Below are 20,786 nucleotides of genomic sequence, written 5' to 3'. Positions count from 1 at the left end.
GAAAGACCATTAAATGTTCTCAGATTTTCCCAGTCTTCTTCTCACAATAGAGTCAAGGTCAGGACATTCTCCAGAGGTTGCTGCTTCTATTCTCTGTATTAATCTTTGTATATATTAGGTTAACTTCCCTTGAATATTTCTACATTAGTGTGGCAATACTCCTCTTTCATCCATAGATGGCTCTCTTATTCTCAAATCCAATATTAAACAGTCTGTTTAAGACACCTGATTGTCTGTAAGTCTAAAAAATGTAAAAATATAAAAATGCAAATAAGCAAATAACAAATAATTTCTCATTGAAGTCACTTTCAAAATATTTGAGTCCCCCCCCCCCTCATTTTTTCCGTATTTTATAGTTTCCTTTGGGATTTTTCCACTTTTTCTCTTCTGGTTCTTTTTTTCTCTGGGTGTTTGGTGTGCAGCTAATTTAAGCTTATGAGTCTTCTTTTCATATTCTTTTTGTTACTGCAAGTCATTATAGTAAAAGTTGTTAATTATCTCAAACAGTTTCAATCACCTGTCATTACACTGCTTCTGCACAATCTTGGTTCCCCATTGTCTCATCTTTCTTGACTTGCTTCAGACCTAATGAGGTATTTGCAGATTTCTCATGGTCAGCAAAGTGCTCCACCTTCCTTCAACTCCCCTTTTGGGAGGCTATGATCCTGAAGGGCTTCCTGGCAGCAGTTACCGCTGAATTTTGTGGGTCTCACTCGACACTGCCATTTTCAAGCTGTAATTGGAGAGGCAGTAACTGGAAGCTTTTATATCTTTATTTTTTAATTATTATTTATTTTTTCAGCTCATGTCTTTCATATGTAGCAGGCCAAATGTATATGGATTGTGCCTCTGTTTTTTCCCAGGGATGCTCCACTTTGTTGGATATTCAGTATAATGTAATAAAATTATGTTACATTTTGAAAGGGATTTGGTTGATTTAGATGTCAGATTATGGCCACTATATATATGTTCCAGAAAAGGAGCATAAAATGTGTATAAAATACAAAACATATAAAATGGAAAGAAGGAAGGAAGGAAGGAAGGAAGGAAGGAAGGAAGGAATTGGCAGAGAGAAAACAGAGAGAGAAACACACACATAGAGAGAGGGAGACAGAGAGCGAGGGAGAGAGGGAGGGAGGGAGGAAGAGAGAGAGAGAGTGCTTAACTCATAAATATACTAAGCTATGTCACTAAAATGTCACTCCAACCCTCTTCTGGTACAATTGAGGATGCTGCCATTGCAAAATTGACATCTTCAGGTTTTTTTGCTGATTAAATGCTCTCTTTTGTTCAGCTCAGGTCTCAACAGAATAATGTAGCATTTGGGACCAAAGATACACCCCAGCAATCCGGCACTAGAGGTTAAGATGGAGAAGATCTCCACAGTGACCATGTATTTTCCTTTGGTGCTCAGGTAAGTTGGAACAAAGGTCAGCCACACACTGCAAAACACCAACATGCTGAAAGTGATGAATTTGGCTTCATTAAAAGTGTCTGGCAACTTCCGGGCAAAGAAAGCTACAGTGAAGCTGGCAATGGCTAGTAATCCCAGGTAGCTCAAAACAAGATAGAACATGATAGGTGATGACTCATTACACTGAAGGACAACTTGTTCACTCATTGAAAGCATATCACTATCTGGGAAAGGAGGGAATGTTGCAAGCCACACAACACAGATGCCTACTTGAGGAAAAGTGCAAGAAACAACAATTAAGCTGGCCAGTCGTTTCCCCGTCCACTTCTTCATCTGGGATCCTGGCTTTGTGGCCATGAAAGCCAGAACTACAATAAGGGTTTTTGCCAACACACAAGAAACAGCCATGGTGAAAATGACCCCAAAAGTAGTTTGGCGGAGGAGACATGTTATTGTTAGTGGTCTGCCAAGGAACAGCAATGAGCAAAGAAAACAGAGCAGAAGTGAGATGAGAAGAAGGTAGGAAAGATCACGATTGTTTGCTTTCACTATGTAAGTATTGTGATGCTTCCTAAATGTCTTCAAGATCTGAATAGTAGTAGCAGACAACAAGACTGTACAAGTAACTATGCTCATAACCAGCGGTTCTTCATAGGACAAATAGCTAATGACCTTTGGAATGCATCCATTCTGTTGCTTGTTCGCATATTGATCTTGTGGGCATTTGAAACAATTGTCCATATCTGCAAAAGTTCACAAAATTAAAAGGGAATTTTTTGTGAGTTTTTAATTCTTTCTTTTAGTTGTCTAGTAGCAGTGGAATATTTAATATTTTTAAAAATATGGGCAAATTGGTAAAGATGTAATGGTTCATTTGCTACTGAATGAATGACCTTAGAATAACAAAAAATAAGAAAAAACATCATTTTTTATGTGACAAGTTGTCAATGTTTTCTTTTTTTTAAAGAAAGTATTCTAAAGTACATGGACAACAAAGCAAATGATGATATTCATGAATAATATTGTGAACAATATCAGGTGGCTAAGCAGAATGAAAAGAATGAGTGTTGTATCCTGGGCAGTATGGTTCCAGTAGATGCAAAACTGGGATACAAACTCAAGGTGGATGAAAGTTTGCTGATCAAAGCTCCCCCATTTTCCTTCAATCGAGGTGGAGAAAATATCTCTGAAACTAATGGTATCAGTTAATATAAATCATTCTCGAGTAATCCTAATTTAGAGACGGCCCAAACATGTTAAACAACTATTTGGCATTGTCATTTCTGCCACAATTTGTGGGAATCCTGGGTGGAGGGATCACTGGGTGGGTGAGGGACAATAAACCTATACAGTGATGACACGGGAAATGTGGAGGGGTGATGACAACTTGACAAAGGCCAGGGAAGGATGGAACCACACATTTTGCCAATACTCAAAGGCCCTGCAACCTGAGAATGGAAGATAGATTGCCCCAAAATCTCACTGATTCTCAAAAAGACCCTGTGTGGCTCTTCATTGGCTGAAGACAAACTGGTCTTGATGAGAGGGCTGGAATAAGGGGGAAAGCATATAATCTTTCATGTGGAAAACTTAATTCTAGCCTGACTTTTCTGCAATCAGCAACCCTTAGGAAATTAATGGAGTCAAGGTTCTTTCTTTCCCAAATGACCTGACAGGAACAAGTCTGACAGGTTTTACATCTCATTTCCTCAACCCACATATAGGACTCTGTATAGACCGTGGTTATTCATATTACAAGAAAGGTAGGAAACAGCTATAGAAAAACATGTTACAGCCCTTTGTTGTACTTGTTTGATCTTTTATTTCAGCTGCCATCTCACCTGTTTTGTTAGATATCCACCCTTTTGGACAAGGCACACAATTGTAACAACAAAATGGTTCTCCCTCCTTTGTTTCTTTCTGGTAGCCAGGCTGACAATTGGCATTACACAGAGAGATAGGTCGTATCTGTTGGCAAGATAAGATGAAGAGAATCATCCTACAAGATTTGATCTCAGAAATATTAATGCTTGAGTATAGAATAGTGACATTTTCAAGTTGTTAGTAGAATCAATCTTACTAAAACATTATTTGAGATAAAATAAAATATTCCTTAACATTTAATAATTGATTTAGCTGTGATTACTACAATTTAGGAAAAAGTGTCAATCTTTTGAGACAAAAATAATTTTTTCTCAGAATACACAGTAAAATATTATTAGCATTTCCAACTTGTGTTAGTATTGTATAATATATCACATTATTTATGGCCAATATTGATGAAGGAAAAACTTAAGGAAACTTTATTCAATTTTCTGAAGCCTTTTCTTGGGTTTCCTCAATAGGCTCCACCTTGAGCGAAATCCAGAGAACTCTGATCAAGAACACAAACATTATCTGGAAGAACTGATATTGGAACTCTGCAAGGAAGAGAATGTATTTCAAACTAAGTTCACTGATATTAATGGCATGAGGATCCATAAAAAACAAAATCAAGTAGCTGAAGTCATTCTATATGTGATAATAAGATGTTATTTACATGGTTAAATCCAGGATGCCATACAATATCCTCTTCCTTGATGGTAAGTTCTTTGTGTGAAGGGGCCCATGGATCCATCCTTCCAACTTTCAGTCCAATGAAAGATTCATTTGGGAATGTAATCCAATTAATGATGTCAATTCCTGCAAGTAGAGAGCCCTCCTGATCAAAGGAAATTTTTTCTCCAGCACTGTTATTAAATGATAATGTTTTTAGCAGATTAGAAAGCTGAAATTGGAAATAAAAAGGCAAAAGTTATTGAAGTTTTGCTGGGTCCAGTTCTGGATTTAGAGACAATGTAAAGGAACGTCATCTGACATCAAAACTGTCATTACAGCATCAAATATTTATTTGTTAAACTTTCTTTCATCATTATTTTTCTGGTCACATTTTAAATTGTTTTATCTTGTAATTTGTTATATTTTGTTTTAAAACCAAAACATCAGAATTTTCAGAAAACAACAAATAAGAGTGAAATATAACTTTTAAACTCCAGTAGTCTTTTTATCTTATATGACATTACCTGCCAGAGCTGTTGTTTCAGACATTTTCTCCTTTCCCTTTTATCCATTGCCTTGTTTCTGGATATTGATTCATAGATGACATGTAAGGATTGAGCCGCAGCATAAACAGCATTGTAGATGCTATAGCTTTGGCCTATGATTCTCATGGGAAAGACATGCTCAGAAAGGTTCTCCAGTCTTTCCATCCCTGTGCAGGCATCCCTATTCTTAGGATGGAACCCAGAGCCCTGGAATGGACAGTGAAATGCCCGAGCCCAGAAATTTCTGATAAAACCATCTCCTTCTGAATTCAAAGGGTTTCTGTTCTGGAGAAATTGCTGGAATCCCTGGATTTCATCAGAATGGACTGTAAAGGAAAATGAACCGTGGAATTTGAGTATTGGCCTCTCAGCGGGAGCAATGAAGTTTCTCAGCTCCATCCCAATAGTTAGAAGCCAAACATGGCCTTTAGTTTTTTCTATAATTTTCCCAAATTTAAAAGATAGCAACCATCTCAAAAGACTCATGGAACGCAGGTCTCCACTGAAAATCAGAACCTTGGCTTTGCTATTCATGACATCATAATAAGATTTTTCTACACATTTCATGAGTTTTTCACCATGACACAAAACGAATGTATATAACTTTGCAGTACAGATACCATTTTTTGCAAATTCTGGAATGATGACATTCATAACAGTCTCTAAATGCATCCCATTGGCAATAAAGAATGTGATCCAATTCCAGTTGAAATGCTGCAGTAATTTCATAATCGCTCTATATTGATGTAGAAGATTTGGAGTCATCTGATAGTAGTAAAGAAGATGGTCCTTTTCTGTCAGCACCATTGCAGAGCCATAGATGAACTGAAAAGATATTCAGATAAGAAATACTGTTTTGCAAATGATCATGAATGTCCACTATTTCAATGAGGGATAGAAAGTAATTCAAAATGGTCCTGATGTTTTGGTGATATGACACATCTCCATGGGGTTACATGGAATTGTGTGGAATTTGACTTGTCACGAGGTTCCAAAGGACCCAAGTCATCGCGGAAGAGTGATGAAGAAAGTGAGAAAACTCTGTTGATCACAAGGAGACCACAAACTCCTTGTTTGATCAGGAGGAAGCTCCCAATCTGGTGGGAAGAAAAAGATGACCATTGTGTGCCTGATGTAAGCTGTGACAGCCGACCAATGAAGCATGCATAAAAACTGAGAAACAGTGTGGTTGATCTTAGTGAGACTTTTCCAAATTTTGTTGAGGAGCTTGCCTCCTAAAAACAAACCATGGTCTATTGGGTCTCAAAGAGAAGGAGGTAGAATTCTTTGTTTTCCACTACCCAAGAATTGTGGTGAGCAATCTTGAGCGGTATCTATAGAAATTTGTAATTGTGAAAAGAGAACCTTTCAAGGAAGAAAAATTTGTGTAAAGCTAGAAATGTCGGACTGTGGTTTTTAACTACAATATTGTCTAACTTGTACATTTTTTGAAAAATGAAATTCTGACTCTTGGGACTTTTAAAAGCTTTGGATCAGTTACAATACAAGTTAATGACAGAGGAAAAATAAAGAAACAGAGCAACAGTGATATCTACAGGTGGAGAAAAACACAAGGAATTAAAAGTGAGTGAAAGAATGACCTTGAATGTCTGCTGAAGATTAGTTTTTTGCTGCAAATAACACCTGCACCGGCAAATTGTTTATATGGGACAGCAGAGACAAAGAATGAAACACTTTAAGTTTTTAAACACTGTAGCTCTTTGAACTTATGTGGAAGCTTAATAGACAGAGTAAACAGAAACTGGGAAATAGCAAGGAATTACTATTTTTCTTTTTTTTTCCCCTGAACTCTCCTTTTGGTGATTTATGAGCTTTTTATTTTGAACTCTGGGGATTGTTGGGGTTATGTGGCTTACAAATTTCTCAAGAGGAGAGAATAGTGTTTGAAGAAGTTGGAGACTAACAAACAATTTTTAAAAAAAGAACAGAGAGAAATAAGAGCAATTAGAACAAGAAGACCTATCTACAAGTGAAACTATGGAAGAAGAAATAAAATTTCTGTTAATTAAAAGAAATGGACTGAATTTTCCTATGAAAACGAAAAGGACTTTTAAAAAATTAGGAAATTTAAAGTAATATTTAATTTGTCTTCAAGAAGTCTACATAAGAAAACAACATAATACATTATTGGAATATCCTAAAATTGGGAAATTATACTCTTCACTAGCAAAGCAAAAAAAGAGGGGTGTCCTTATATATTAAAGAAACAATAAATGCTAGAGAAATGTTTGTAGATGAAGAGGGGAGAAGTTTGATGGTGGAGGTAACAATGAACCATAAGCAGATACTTTTGGTAGCAATATATGTATCACAACTACCATTGAACTGGTGTTGATGGTTGATACGGGTTGCTGCCAACATCCCAGGTATCAACCAAGTATCTTCTTAAAATATAGGAGCTGAGCTGTTGTTGTTATTATTGTAACTAATGCAATGAACATTGTTGTAAATATTTTTATTACTATTTCCTAAAATTATTTGTACCCAGACAGCACACTGTTTAATTGAAAATGACATTTTTATGTTATAAAATAAAATAAAAAACTTGAATGAAAAAAGAAAGTGGGACTTATTCATTATATAATTTTCCATTGATTTTTTGCATTTATTACAATCATAGAACTTTAATAATATATGAGCCCCTTAATCAAACCTAATGCACTAAAGAGATCTTTACGTTTCCATTAACTCGTTCTCAAAGTTCCACTTTTTTAAAAAAAAAATATTATTACATTTTTCTTTAACATATTTAAGTATTTAGTAAACAGTGCAGGTTTTTAAAAACATGTATGTAAAATATTAAAAGTAATAATAGTCTTTACTTGTACATAATAATATTCTTCCTACTTCTAATTTCTACCTTTATTATCTGACTATTGATAAAACAAATCCCAAGTTAAAAATATTTGTGTGTTCTTTGTGCTTTATATTTAATGTTAACCTACCCATTTCTGCATAATATAATATAATATGATATGATATGATATGATATGATGTGATATAATATAATATAATATAATAATATATTTTAAATATATTTTCTTCTATAGGAGTTTCCTCATTTTTCAGTGTTATGCAAATACAATTTTCGCTGTGGTCAAAACATGTAATATTAAATATACATTCACTTTGTCATATTTTTCTGGCAATATACCTAAAAAAATATTTCTGGCTTTAAATCTATGTGTTGCTTTGTCAGTTTTCCTAACCATATTTGTATTTTCATCCAGAATTTTTTTCCCTCTGAGCATTTCCAACATTTATGGGAATATGAACCCGGTATCTGCTTGCATTTCCAACATTTGGTGGACATGGTTTTAAACATCTTTGCTAGCCTTGCTGGAGACAAATGCCACATATAAAATTTTTATACACATTTCCCTTGTAGGTGGTTGCCATTGTCAATTTATAATTTCTATCCAAAAAATGTTCCCATATTGTATTCTATTCTATACTATATTCAATTTTTTTTTGCCTACAGTAGCATGGTTTCTTTCACTTGTTCATTTCCATTTTAAGACTTAATAAGTAGCTATAGATTTTCTTTATTAACTTTTCAGGTGTTCCTAGTAGTATCTGATCAAGTGTTGTTGGCTCTTTATAGTAACAATATGTCTTTACATCTTTCCATATCTCGATTGTATTGTGGCCACCATTCAAGGTCCACCCCTTAGTTTTATCATTCCTGTTTGGTTTTAAGTTCCCATTTCTCATTTAAAATATTTTTATACGTTACAATTTTTTTCCAAATTTACAACATCTGGATGTATCAGTGCTTCCATTGTGGAAAGCCAGGCTGGTATTTTCATATAATTCTTTGCTTTACCTTTTTCTCATATTAGAAGTAGAGCATTCCTTACATAATGAAAGTATCTATATATTTTATTAATTCCATACCACAAAAAGGCATGCCATCCCTATAGAAAATCATGTCCCTCTAACAGTAGCCATCTCTATTTCTGAGATTTATCGATTATTCACCCAAGTCAGTGCTGAGGACTTGTAATAAATCTCCAAATCCATTGTTTTGGATTCCTGGAACATTTTCAGTCTTATTCTTGGTCTTTTTCCTTGCCACACATATTTCAAAACTATTGCATTTAGTTCATCAAAATATTTTTTCTCTAGTTTTATAAGAATCGTCTGAAGCAGAAAGAATAGCTTTGGCAGGACATTTTTTTTATAGTTGCTATTCTACTTACTCTTGACAGCTGGAAGTTTTTTTTTTCAATTCTCCAAGTCTACTTTTATTTCTCGTATTAACCTTGCATATTTATTTTCTTTAATTATTGCACCTCAGGCTGTTAAGTAAATTCCCAAATATTTTACTTTCTTAATTACCTGAAGATTTTTAACTATATTTTCCTTTTTTCTTTCTTTATTTTCAGTCCTGCCACTTTTCCAAATTCCTCTATTTATTCCATTAGCCTGGAGCCACTTTCCAATAGTTTTTCAGTTCCACCACAAATGCGCGTACGAAAAAAGCGCGTGTGACTAAAGCGCGGTGACAAAACCGCACTGTCAAAACCACGGAGATGAATGAGCGCTGAAGCGCGCCAACAACAGCACGCCGACAGAAGCGTGCTGTAACATAACCCTAAAAATAACCCTAAACCTAACTCTAAACCCAACCCTAACCCTAAACCTAACCCTAACCCTAAACCTAACCCTAAACCTAACCCTAAACCTTACCTTAACTTAAATCACGCTTCTGTCGGCGCGCTGTTGTCGGCGCGCTTTTGACATCGCGGTTATAGCGCTGCGGTTTTGTCGGCACACTTTTGACGTTTGCGGTTATGTCGTGCCAGGGGTTTTTCTAGAACAAACACCAGGTCATATGCAAATCCCTGTAATTTATATTTTTTCTCTTTTGATTTCCAAACCTTTTGTTTCTGAATCTTATCTAAAGTTCTATTTAAAACTTCCAATGTTAATATTACTATTCATATCCAATTTACAATTTTTAACAAATCACTTTTTAAGTGGATAAAATGAAATTCATTCTTATTTTGAAATAAAATAGCAGACAGTGATTTTGAGCAAAATATCTTTCTACTAGGGTAGAAGTATCCTAGATATAGGAAAGCAAAGCAAAGTAAAACAAAGCAAAGTAAAACATCTATTTCTGGGATTAGAAATCACTGCATTTTACCATTTTAAAATGTTTATTAACAAGGAATGCAGTTTCAAATCATTAAAATATATTTCAGTCTGTATGTTATTTCACCTCTTCCAAACATTGATGACCATCAATGCAACATCATATAGTTGTCCTGTAACTGCTAATGAAATTAAATAAAAATCAAGAACTATCTTTTTGAACATTCTTCAAATGCCGAGAATTTGGCTTTGATGGGCCAAACAAAATATACAGTTAGAACTGTAATAGACTTTAAACTCTTAGAGATCACTTTGATTGTGCAAGAACACAATCATTTCCCCATTCTCCTCTATGACATCTTCCTCTTCTTTACTCTTCTGTCAATAGCATCTATGGAGAAAATCTGTAGGTATGAAAAACCTCTCATGCATTTTCTGTCTCCTTCTCTACATAGAAATATCCCACCTGTGGAATCTTGTAGATGCCCAAAATATTGGGTTTCCGATAGGAGCGTTCAGAAGTCAGATCTTCAGTTACTGCCAAGAGAGTATCCTGGATGCCACATTTGTAGTTGGGCACAAGGTTGTTTTTCGAAGAGAGAAATTGTATTGCAGCATGATAGGTCCATTTGGAACTTAAATAGCTGTCATAAATATTGAATCCCAGTGTAATGTTTACTAACATCCTAGGGTTGTCATTGATTTCCTTTACAGAAAATGCCAAAGCTAAAATTTGTTGGTAATTCTCTGACACTATTCTGAAAAAAAATATATCATTAAATGTTTTCAGCATTTGAGAGTTCATTATTGTATTGTCTGGTTTTTATTAATATTTTTCATTATAACATTTTCTGGTTCATCTAAAAATTGTTGGATATTGATTAAAAAGAACATGGTTCTTCAATATGCAGTGTATTTGAGAATAAAATTTCCAAATGTCTTGGTATTTGAACTTTCTGAGCTTGATTGCTTTTTTGTAGATATTTCATTGCTCAGACTAGCTAACATCATCAATGTTTGGGTAATAAAATATCTGCCAGAAAATAAGCAAGTTTAGAGAGCACCAAGCAACCCACATTTGAAATCTGGGCTACAAATATTCTCTTTTATTTCCTAATGTTTGACCAACTATCTCTCCTAGTAAGCGTAATGGGGTTAGCCCAGGTTTGCTTAAATGACATTTTTTCTTTATTACCACTCTTCAAATTATAAGGGAAAAGATGCAAAAGTATAATCTTGGAAACATAAGCGAGACTCTCACAGACTGCCTTACTAAGCTAAGGTATTTGGGGAGGGATTTTTTTCTTTGAGTTGAATAGATCACTTTTTAGTGATGGTAGGCAGATGCTTTCACTCTTTCTAATAAGAAAAAACTAAAACAGGAAAAACTAATTGAGAGATAGCTATAAAGTAATGGAAATGTTAAATGAAAATAATATAAGCAGTCAATTTCTCATAATATTGTCCAAATGTATTTAAAAATCCAGGATGTTCATCTACACACATCAAGGCATCTCATCTCATTGGAAATTATGAGAAGAACAGTAGAATCATGAAAAAGTCTACATCTAAATATTTTTGTTCACAAGTCCATGGTTTTAAACAATTTCATACAAAGTGAATAATTTAATTTCAAAACAGACGTAAAAAACATTGGAATCAGTGGGGAAAATATGAGGGGGACAAGTATTTATTCACTTCCTTCAGAAAGTAAATAAATAGACAGTAATCTCAATCAGATATATTCAGAGTCAGTTTGATGTGAGGTTTGAAACAGAGAGACCATGATTTTAGTCAATCATTGGTATGAATCAAGTAGTTGACTTTGAGCTAGTCATAATCTTTTGGCACTAGCAAGAATACAGCAAGAAGCCACTAGTGAAAATCTTGCTAAGGATTCAAGCATTTATGTAGGCAGTCAACTGGTCTCACAGTTCCCTTCAGGAAAAAAAATAAGTCACTGCTTCCAGACTGTTCCCCTTTGCCTGGTTTAATGGAATAATTGTGTAAGAAGTTTGTTTTACCAAGTATGAAATATAAGAAGGGAAGAGAAAATATAAGGAAGGAATACGAACGTCTCAGATAAGTCAGGTTCGAGTGGAAGTTGATTGAAGTCCAGTTTATTACCACTGACGATAGACAAGGAAATGATACCTCCATAGATGAAATCTCCTGACTGTGAATATCTGTGAACTCTTGGTGGGGAATGCCATACCCTACATTTAGCAACCTGACTTTGGCTTACTGTGTGAGGAAACAGAAGCAACAGAAATATTAACGTCAATATTGTGAATTGAAATATATCCTTCGAAGATTGATTTGTGTGTTTTATCATTCCTTGAATTATTGTGAGACTTTCTTACAGCAGTTTTGTTATGCTATAGCTAGAAAGGATTTTGCGTGCATATTTATTCTGATCATTTTGGAATTAAAGCCTGTATTCCATGTGGAATGACTAAATAGCAGGTATCAGTAATAACAGCACCAAAACCTTACATCTGTTTTATCTGTTCATAACAAGCCCAATTTCCCTTTTCTACTTTATTTATTCTGATATATAATTAGTGGAGAGAAAAAGCACCACATTTGTGTCAATGTAGTATAGGGATTTCTGTGTACTATGAGGGAGAACTTTTGTGTGCTTGAATTCCAGGGTCCAATGTCCCCAGCATCTTTTTCAATCATTAACCTCCCTCCCTGTTTTGCTGTCAACTCTGGGTCCTCCCTGACCTTCCTTCCTACTTCCTTGCCTCCCTCCCTGCTTCCTGCTTCCTCACTGCCTCCTATAGTAAAACTAAACATATATTTTATGACCTCCCATGTGACTGGGGGATATGATAAGGTGGCCATGTGATTGGGTGGGTATGGCTAGGTGATCACAATCCTAGCCCCCCCCCCCCATGAGGATTCCACCATCTGTACCTTTGGCAATCTCCCAAAGGGTCAAAGGACATCAGACTGCATACAGAGCTCTGAACCCTTAAGGCAAACCAAATACAAGTGGTCCTCACCTAATGGCCGGTTGCTTAGTAAGTGTAATAATTTATGACTGACCTCCCCAGAGCTACTTGATCTGTTTTTGGAGTTTTGACAGCCACACACACACACACACACACACACACACTGAAAGTCACATTTGAGCAGCAACAACATCCCACACAGTCATGTGACTGAGGTTTTCTATTTCTTAGGTTTTTCCAACAATTCTTTCTAGTTTCCAGTTATAAATGCCCTTTGGGGAAAATGGGCTTGTTTAACAACCACAGTGTTCACTTAATGACCACAAGGTTCACTTAATGGCCATGGTTTTTTCCTAACGCAGTGGTCTACAACCTTAAATACTCAAAAAGCAATTTTTCTATTTTCTTTTAAACCGGGGTATATCTTTATCTCTCTCTTTATTCCCTCTCTCATCTCTCTTTCCCCTTCTCTCTCTCATCTCTTTCTCCCTCTCTCATCTCATCTCTTTTTCTCTCATTTCTTTCTTATTTCTTTCTCTTTCCTCCCTATTTCGCTCTTTCTCATCTCTCTCGTCTCTTTCTGTTTCATTTTACCTCTCTTGGTTTCTATCTCTCATCTCTTCCCACTCCTATCTCTCTCTCATTTCTATCTTCTCTCTCTCTCTCTCTCTCTCTCTCTTCTCTCTTTCTTTATCCCTTGTCTCTTTGTCTCTTCTCTTTTTCTGTCCCTTCTGTATTCTCTCTTCTCTCTCTTTCTTTCTCTCTCACTAAAGTTAAATTAAATTCTTAATCCATTTAAATCTCCGGGGCCAGTGATAGCAATAGCTAGTTAGACTTATACACCACTTTACAGTGCTTTACAGCACTCTCTAAACAGTTTACAGAGTCAGTATATTGCCCCAACAATTTGAGTCATTGTTTTACCCAGTTCGGAAGGATGGAAGACTGAGATGACCTTGAGCCTGGTAAGATTTGAATGCTAAATTGCAGGCAGCCCACAGGCAGCAGAAGAATCCTGAAGTACTGCATTCTAACCACTGTGGCACCTTGATGCCCTTCATGTATTATTTTTGAGAAATGTTGGGAGATGAATAAAAGAAAAAAATAAGTGAAAGAGATCATATGTTGCCCCTTCAAGAGAAATAAAAGAAATGGAAAGGTTTAGCCTTGTTAAAGATAGCTGGAGAACTATTTAGGCTTAGTAGTTAAGGTATCAGGTTAAACTATGAATTGCACTCCTGTCTTATGCATTAAACCAACACAATTATTATATTTGAAGAGCCACTTTGGTGTAATTTCCAAGGCATAAGTTTAAAAACTGGGAGATGGTGAGTTCTAGTCCTCCTTTAGGCACAAAACTACTGACTGACATTCGTCATTCACCTTTTCTCAGTTTTTCTACTCAAAGGTAGAAAAAATAAACAGTAAATAAAAAGTGAGAAAACATACAAGGGTCTAAATTACAATATTGCAAACACTGTATCTTCAGTATATAGTTTTAGAGGTGAATTCCTGGAACATTATATTTTCCATTATATCAATAAGACATTAAATATAACCCAATCCCCTTCAACTTAGTGTATAGATGTGAATCATTTAAATTGGGAAATATGGAAAAATAAATTAAAATAAAGATTTGTACATCCAGATAAATACAATAAGGCCATGAAGAACTTTACACATAGAACACAATGGGCTGGAATTGTACATTGAAGGGGGGAGGGAGAGAATGCTCTTTCATTTGGCAGCAGTTGTTGCAGCATATCAGCATTTCTAAGTTGGATGACATTTTTTAATTGAAAAGTATTTATACAATTTTAACCACCCATTCTTGAATTTAGGCTGAAGCTATTAGAGCAATCATATAAATTACACAGATAAAGACAAAACAGCAATAAGATCGTCTGCCAAGACTGATGCATTTCAGTACCGTATTTCTCACAAAGTAAAACTTAACCAGAAATTAAGCCTTAATGCATCTTTTGGAGCAAAAATTAATATAAGACCAAGTTTTATTTTGGGGAAATATGGTATCAGGTCATCTTGTGTTGTTTGATCAAAGAGAAATGTTGAGAATACATTTTTTTATTATTCTGAGATGCCTTGGACAGTCCATATTTCGATCATTGCAAAATCCTTTTTATAGATTCACTCTGAAGATCATGTCTGGGAACTCTGGTCCTGCTTTTTCCCAAGGACGCTCCACTTTATTGAACATGCTATATACTGTGTGCTCTATAAAATGTAATGGAACTATGTTACATTTTCAAAGGAATTTGGACTATGGCCACTATATATGTATTCAGAAAATGAGCACTGAGTATAAAATATAAAAGATATATAAGAGGAAATGAGGAGGGAGAAGTGGAGGGAGGGAGCAAAAAGCAGAGAGAGAGAGAGAAAGGAAGGAAAGAACAAGAGAAAGCGAAAGAGAGCTTAGCTCATGAATATACAAATCTATATCACTTTAATGTCACTCCAAACCTCTTCTAGTAATATTGAGGATGCTGCCACTGTAAAAATGACATCTTCAGGTTCTTTTGCTGATTAAATGTTCTCTTTTGTTAAGTTCAGGTTGCAATAGAATAATGTAACTTTTGGGAGCAAAGATGCACCCCAGCAATCCGGCACTAGAGGTTAAGAGGGAGAAGATCTTAAAAAAAAAAAGATATTCTATAAAGAAAATATTTCTAAAAACCATTGTTAAGTATTCCGCACACATTAATTTATACTGTAATCATTTCAAGTACCCCACCAGCAATAATTTATACTGTAACCATTTCAAGGTATTTTACAAGCAATAATTTATACTTAAACCCTTGCAAGGTATTCTACACGCAATAATTGAAGTAAATAATTTTAAAATATTCTATAAATACTTTTAAGTAAAACAATTAAAAAAATCTATACACAATACATTTTAAAGTTTTGAGTATAGAATTTTTACAAATGGTATATTATAATACCAGCCCGAGTGTTTGATTGCTGAATGAAAGTTGTGTTTTATTATTTTTTCTTTGTGCACATATTGTTCTGTTTCTGACCTTGCACCCCCCTCCCCTGTGGTTGTAAGCCGCCCTGAGTCCCCTCAGGGAAAAGGGCGGCATATAAATCCCAATAAACCTAAACCTAAACCTAAACCTATTTTGGATAGATTCTTTTTTAAAATTCTTTTTTAAAATAGTCTAAGACAATTTTAAAAAGAATCCGCAATAGCTAGCCTGCTGCTACAACTGCCCACCTGCTTTCAGCTGCATGGCATACTCCAACTCACAGCTTTCATAAAGGCCTTCCTTCATGAAAGCTAGCTCGCTGCTGCTGCCCACCCGCTTTCGACTGTGTGACATATGCCAGCTCGCAGTTTTCACTAGGGAAGACCTGAAGGCCTTCCCTCGTGAAAGGTAGCCTGCGGCCACCACCACCCAACTGCTTTTGGTCACATGGTGTATGCCAGCTCATGGATTTCGTGAAAGCCATAAAAGCTAGACTCCTGCCACCCCCCATCATGTTTATTTGCTTACTTGAGGGAAGCAGCAAGCTGCTGGAAGGTGAATCAAAGCGAAGAGAAGACTGATCAGCAAGCTCAAAGTGACAGCTGCTCGGGAATAAAAAAGAGAGGAATGTTGGGCGTTGGTCCCACATATTTAAACAGGTTGCCTCCAGCCCACGCACTGATTGGCTGGACTCCAGCCAATCAGTGAGCAGCGGTTTGGGCTAGTTTAGTGTGGACAGGCGGGGGAGTGAGTGAGCTGTGAGGGGTTGGCCACAGCAAGCGAACAAAGGGGCCAGGGCAGGCGTTTTGGAAGTTACTTCTGGGTCCACCAGTCGAACCACCTCTCACCGGATTGGTAAATTTCATGAACCGGCTCTCCTGAGCCGTTGCAAACTGGCAGAGCCCCACTACTGGACCTCCCCAAAAATAAGGTCAAGTGCTTATTTTGGGGGTCTTATTTTCAGGGAGAAATGGGTAAAAATTATCTAACATATTCGTGAAATTCAACTATCCACTAGGTTTTTTAGATTTCAATAACAGACATTTCCACACAGCAAATTATGTGAATAGCTGTAGAATTGTGACAAACATCTACGTTTAAATATTTTTGTTCACAGGTCCACATGTTCAAATCATTTCATACAAAATTAATTGTTTAATATGAAAACTGAAGTTGTAAAAATAATAAAACATTGGCATCCGTGTGGAAAATCGGAGAGGGACAGAGTATATATTCATTGTATTCAATTATTTATTAATATAACAAAAAAGGTAAGTAAGTAAACTGTGAAATGGAGACACCATGATTCTAGTTTATCCTTAGGCATGAATGATGTAGTTGACTTTGGACTAGTCATACTCCTCTGACTCTAGCAAGAAGACAGTGGAAAGCAACTAGTGAAAATCTTGATAAGAAAACTTTATGGCTTTGTGCAGGCAGTCACCTGGACCCAAAATTAAGGTTCCTTTCATAAAAAAGAAGTAACTGCTTGAATTGACTATCTGCTTCTCACAGAAAGTAACTATCCAAGGCAGTTCTCCTTTGCCTGGTTAGATGGAATTATTATGCAAAAAGTGCCAGATATGTTTTCTGTATATTTGATCCAACCAAGTATGAAATATAAGTAGGGAAGAGTATTCTTAAGAACTATTGTCCTGTCTCCAACCTTCCTTTTTGGGGGAAGGTTGTTGAGATGGTGGTAGCGCTTCAACTCCGACGGACCTTGAATGAAGCAGATTATCTAGACTCCTTTCAGTCTGGTTTCAGGCCTGGGTACAGCACAGAAACCGCTTTGGTCGCACTGACTGATGATCTCTGGCAGGCCAGGGATAGAGGACATTCCTCTATCCTTCTTGACCTCTCAGCAGCCTTCAATACCATCGACCATGGTATCCTTCTGCGACGGTTGGAGGAGATGGGAGTGAGAGGCACCATTTTACGGTGGTTCTCCTCTTACCTCTCTGACAGGTAGCAGTCGGTGTTGGTTGGGGGTAAAGGTCAACCCCTAGGCCCCTTAAATGTGGTGTGCCACAGGGCTCGGTCTTGTCCCCCCTCCTATTTAACATCTACATGAAGACGCTGTGCGAGATCATTCGACAGCATGGGGTTAAGTACCATCAGTATGCAGATGATACACAATTGTATCTCTTTGCCCCGTGCCAGCTCAGTGTAGCGGTGGACATTATAGTTATAGTTTATTATACTTGTATGCAGCCCTATTCCCGAGGGACTCAGGGCGGCTAACAAACAAGATGGGGGAGGGGAAAATACAACAACAGACAAAGACAAGAACAAATACAAAAAACAACTTAAAAACAATGCAACAGTCGCAACAATTCAAGTGGGGCTGGGAACTCATCAGCCCCAGGCCTGCCAGAAAGCCAGGTCTTGGTAGCCTTGCGGAAAGCCTGAAGGGTGGTGAGGGTCTGAATCTCCATGTGGAGATCTTTCCAGAGGGCCAGAGCAGCCACAGAGAAGGCCCTCCCCCGAGGGGTCGACAGTCGACATTGGCTAGCAGATGGTATTCGGAGGAGGCCCAATCTGTGGGATCTAATTGGTTGTACGGAGGTAATTGGCAGGAGGCGGTCTCTCAAGTACACAGATCCAATACCATGTAGGGCTTTAAAACTAACGACTAGCACCTTGAAGCGCGCACGAAGCCCAACAGGCAGCCAGTGCAGCTCGCGGAGGATAGGTGTAATGTGGGTGTACCGAGGTGCACCCACAATCGCTCGCGCGGCTGCATTCTGGATAAGCTGAAGTCTCCGAATGCTCTTCAAGGGTTGCCCCATGTAGAGCGCATTACAGTAGTCCAGTCTTGAGGTCACAAGGGCGTGAGTGACTGTTCTGAGGGCCTCCTGGTTCAGGTAGGGATGCAATTGGTGCACCAGACGAACCTGGGAAAATGTCCCCCTGGTCACAGCTGACAGATGATGTTCTAACATCAGCTGTGGGTCCAGGAGGACTCCCAAATTGTGAACCCTGTCTGAGGGGCATATAATTTCAGCCCCCAGCCTGAGAGATGGAATACAAGGCCAATTATTGGGAGGGAAAAGCACAAGCCACTCGGTCTTGTTGGGATTGAGTGCAAGCTTGTTCACAACCATCCAGACCCTAACAGCCTCGAGGCACTGGCACATCACGTCAACCGCTTCACTGAGTTGGCACGGGGCGGACAGATACATCTGTGTGTAGTCCGCGTATTGGTGGTATTTTATCCCGTGCCGCCGAATGATCTCACCCAGTGGCTTCATGTAGATGTTAAACAGGAGGGGGGACAGGACCGAACCCTGCGGCACCCCATACTTAAGGGGCCTAGGGGTCGACCTCTGCCCTCCAACCAACACCGACTGTGACCTGTCAGAGAGGTAGGAGGAGAACCACCGAAGAACAGTGCCTCCCACTCCCACCTCCTGCAACCGCTGCAGAAGGATACCATGGTCGATGTTATCGAGGGCCGCTGAGAGGTCAAGGAGCACTAGGACGGAGGCATGACCCCCATCCCTGGCTCTCCAGAGATCATCGATCAATGCAACCAAAGCAGTTTCCGTGCTGTAGCCAGGCCTGAATCCAGACTGAAAGGAATCCAGATAATCGGTTTCATCCAAGGACCATCGGAGCTGAGAGGCCACCACTTTCTCAAAAACCTTTCCCCTTCCCAATGAAGGGGAGGTTGGAAACTGGACGGTAGTTACATAAAATGGCTGGATCCAAAGACGGCTTCTTCAGGAGGGGTCTCACCACCACCGCCTTTAGAAGGGGCAGGAAGGATCCCTCCCGAAGAGAGGTGGTAACTATCGTCTGGATCCAGCCATGTGTCACCTCCCTGCTGTTTGCGACCAGCTAGGTGGGGCACGGGTCCAGCACGCAAGTGGAGGCGCTCACCGCTCCCATGGCCTTGTCCACTTCCTCAGGTGTGACAAGTTGAAAATCAATCCATAAATTCTGCTCAAGACCCTTCCCCGGTACCTCGGCTGGCTCTGAGCAATTGGAGTCTAGGTCTGTCCAAATCCGAGCAACTTTATCCACTAGAAACTGGGCAAATTCCTCAGCTCTATCTTGTAAAGGGACACCCGCATCCCTCCCTTTCAAGAGGGAGTGGGTTATTCTGAACAAGGCGGCTGGGCGCGATTCAGTGGACGCAATCAGAGAGGCAAAATATGCACTTTTTGATGCCCATATTGCCAGGAGATAGGCTCTGATGCAGGCTCTCATCAGTGCTCGGTCTGACTCAGACTTACTGGCCCTCCAGCGGCGCTCTAGGTGTCTCTTTTGGTGTTTCATCTCCCGGAGTTCCTCAGTGAACCAAGGAGCCCTTCTGGATCTGCTACCTCGGAGAGGCCATAAAGGCGCAATCTGGTTTAGAGCCTTCACCGCCACTGAGTTCCAAGCAGCGACCAAGGTCTCCACCAGACTGAGGACGAGAGTATCAGGTATAACACCAAGCACCATCTGAAAACATGATGTGCCGATGCCTGGAAGCTGTCAGGATCTGGATGGGGGTAAACAAACTTGTACTCAATCCCGACAAGACTGAGTGGCTGTGGATGTTGTCCCCAAAGGACAGCCCAGATAGTCCATCCTTGATCCTGGGGGGTGACAACTTACACCCCTCAGAGAGGGCTCACAATTTGGGGGTCCTCCTGGATTCAGGAGGATTCCTGTGACCAGGGGGGCCTTTGCCCAAGTTCGCCTGGTGCATCAATTGTGGCCCTACTTGGATCTGGAGGCACTTCAAATGGTCATTCACTGCTGCCGCCGCCACCGCCCCTCCTTCGCCCGGAACGCCCCGCCGGGCGAAGGAGGGGTGGTGGCGGCAGCACGGCTGCTTTAAGCACTGCCTTGTCTCGCAGCCAGGGCCGCTCCGGGCCACCAGCCACTGGCACGTGCTCCTGCGAGAGACTCTGTGTAGCGCCGGGAGGCCGCGGAGAAGCTTCGCTCCGCTTCTCACCCAGCCTTCCCCCAGAGGCAATCCGGGACTTCCAGTGGCGGAGCCTGGAGAAGCAGGCCGGGGCAGCGGGCGGGTGGCAGGGCACTTTGCATCACGGGAGCCGCCAAGCGCCCAGGTCTGCAACAAAGAGCCAGCCTCCTCCTTGTCCCCCACTCATCTCTCCTCTGAAGCACGCCCTCCGAAATAGCCCACCCAATGTAAGCGTGCTCAAGAAGACATGATTCGCTGCTTCCAGATCAGGAGGCGGGAGAATTAGTGCCTCTT

General features: G+C 39.0%; 1 protein-coding gene across 1 annotated transcript; it reads right to left on the bottom strand.

Annotated features, from left to right (window-relative positions):
• Positions 1 to 1,251: 1,251 nt before the first annotated feature.
• Positions 1,252 to 10,423, bottom strand: LOC116521317 (vomeronasal type-2 receptor 26-like). Its single transcript, XM_032236000.1, has 5 exons — positions 10,085 to 10,423; positions 4,477 to 5,322; positions 3,954 to 4,181; positions 3,256 to 3,382; positions 1,252 to 2,157 (listed from the first exon to the last, which is right to left on the bottom strand). The coding sequence occupies exons 1-5, from the start codon at positions 10,421 to 10,423 to the stop codon at positions 1,256 to 1,258; spliced, it is 2,442 nt and encodes an 813-aa protein (XP_032091891.1). The 3' UTR covers positions 1,252 to 1,255.
• Between the last annotated feature and the right edge of the window lie 10,363 nt (positions 10,424 to 20,786).

The sequence above is a fragment of the Thamnophis elegans genome, chromosome Z (genome assembly GCF_009769535.1).
Source record: "Thamnophis elegans isolate rThaEle1 chromosome Z, rThaEle1.pri, whole genome shotgun sequence".
In the NCBI taxonomy this organism is placed as follows: Eukaryota; Metazoa; Chordata; class Lepidosauria; order Squamata; family Colubridae; genus Thamnophis; species Thamnophis elegans.
Note: the sequence above shows the minus strand (reverse complement) of the source record. Positions and strands in the feature narration are given on the sequence as shown.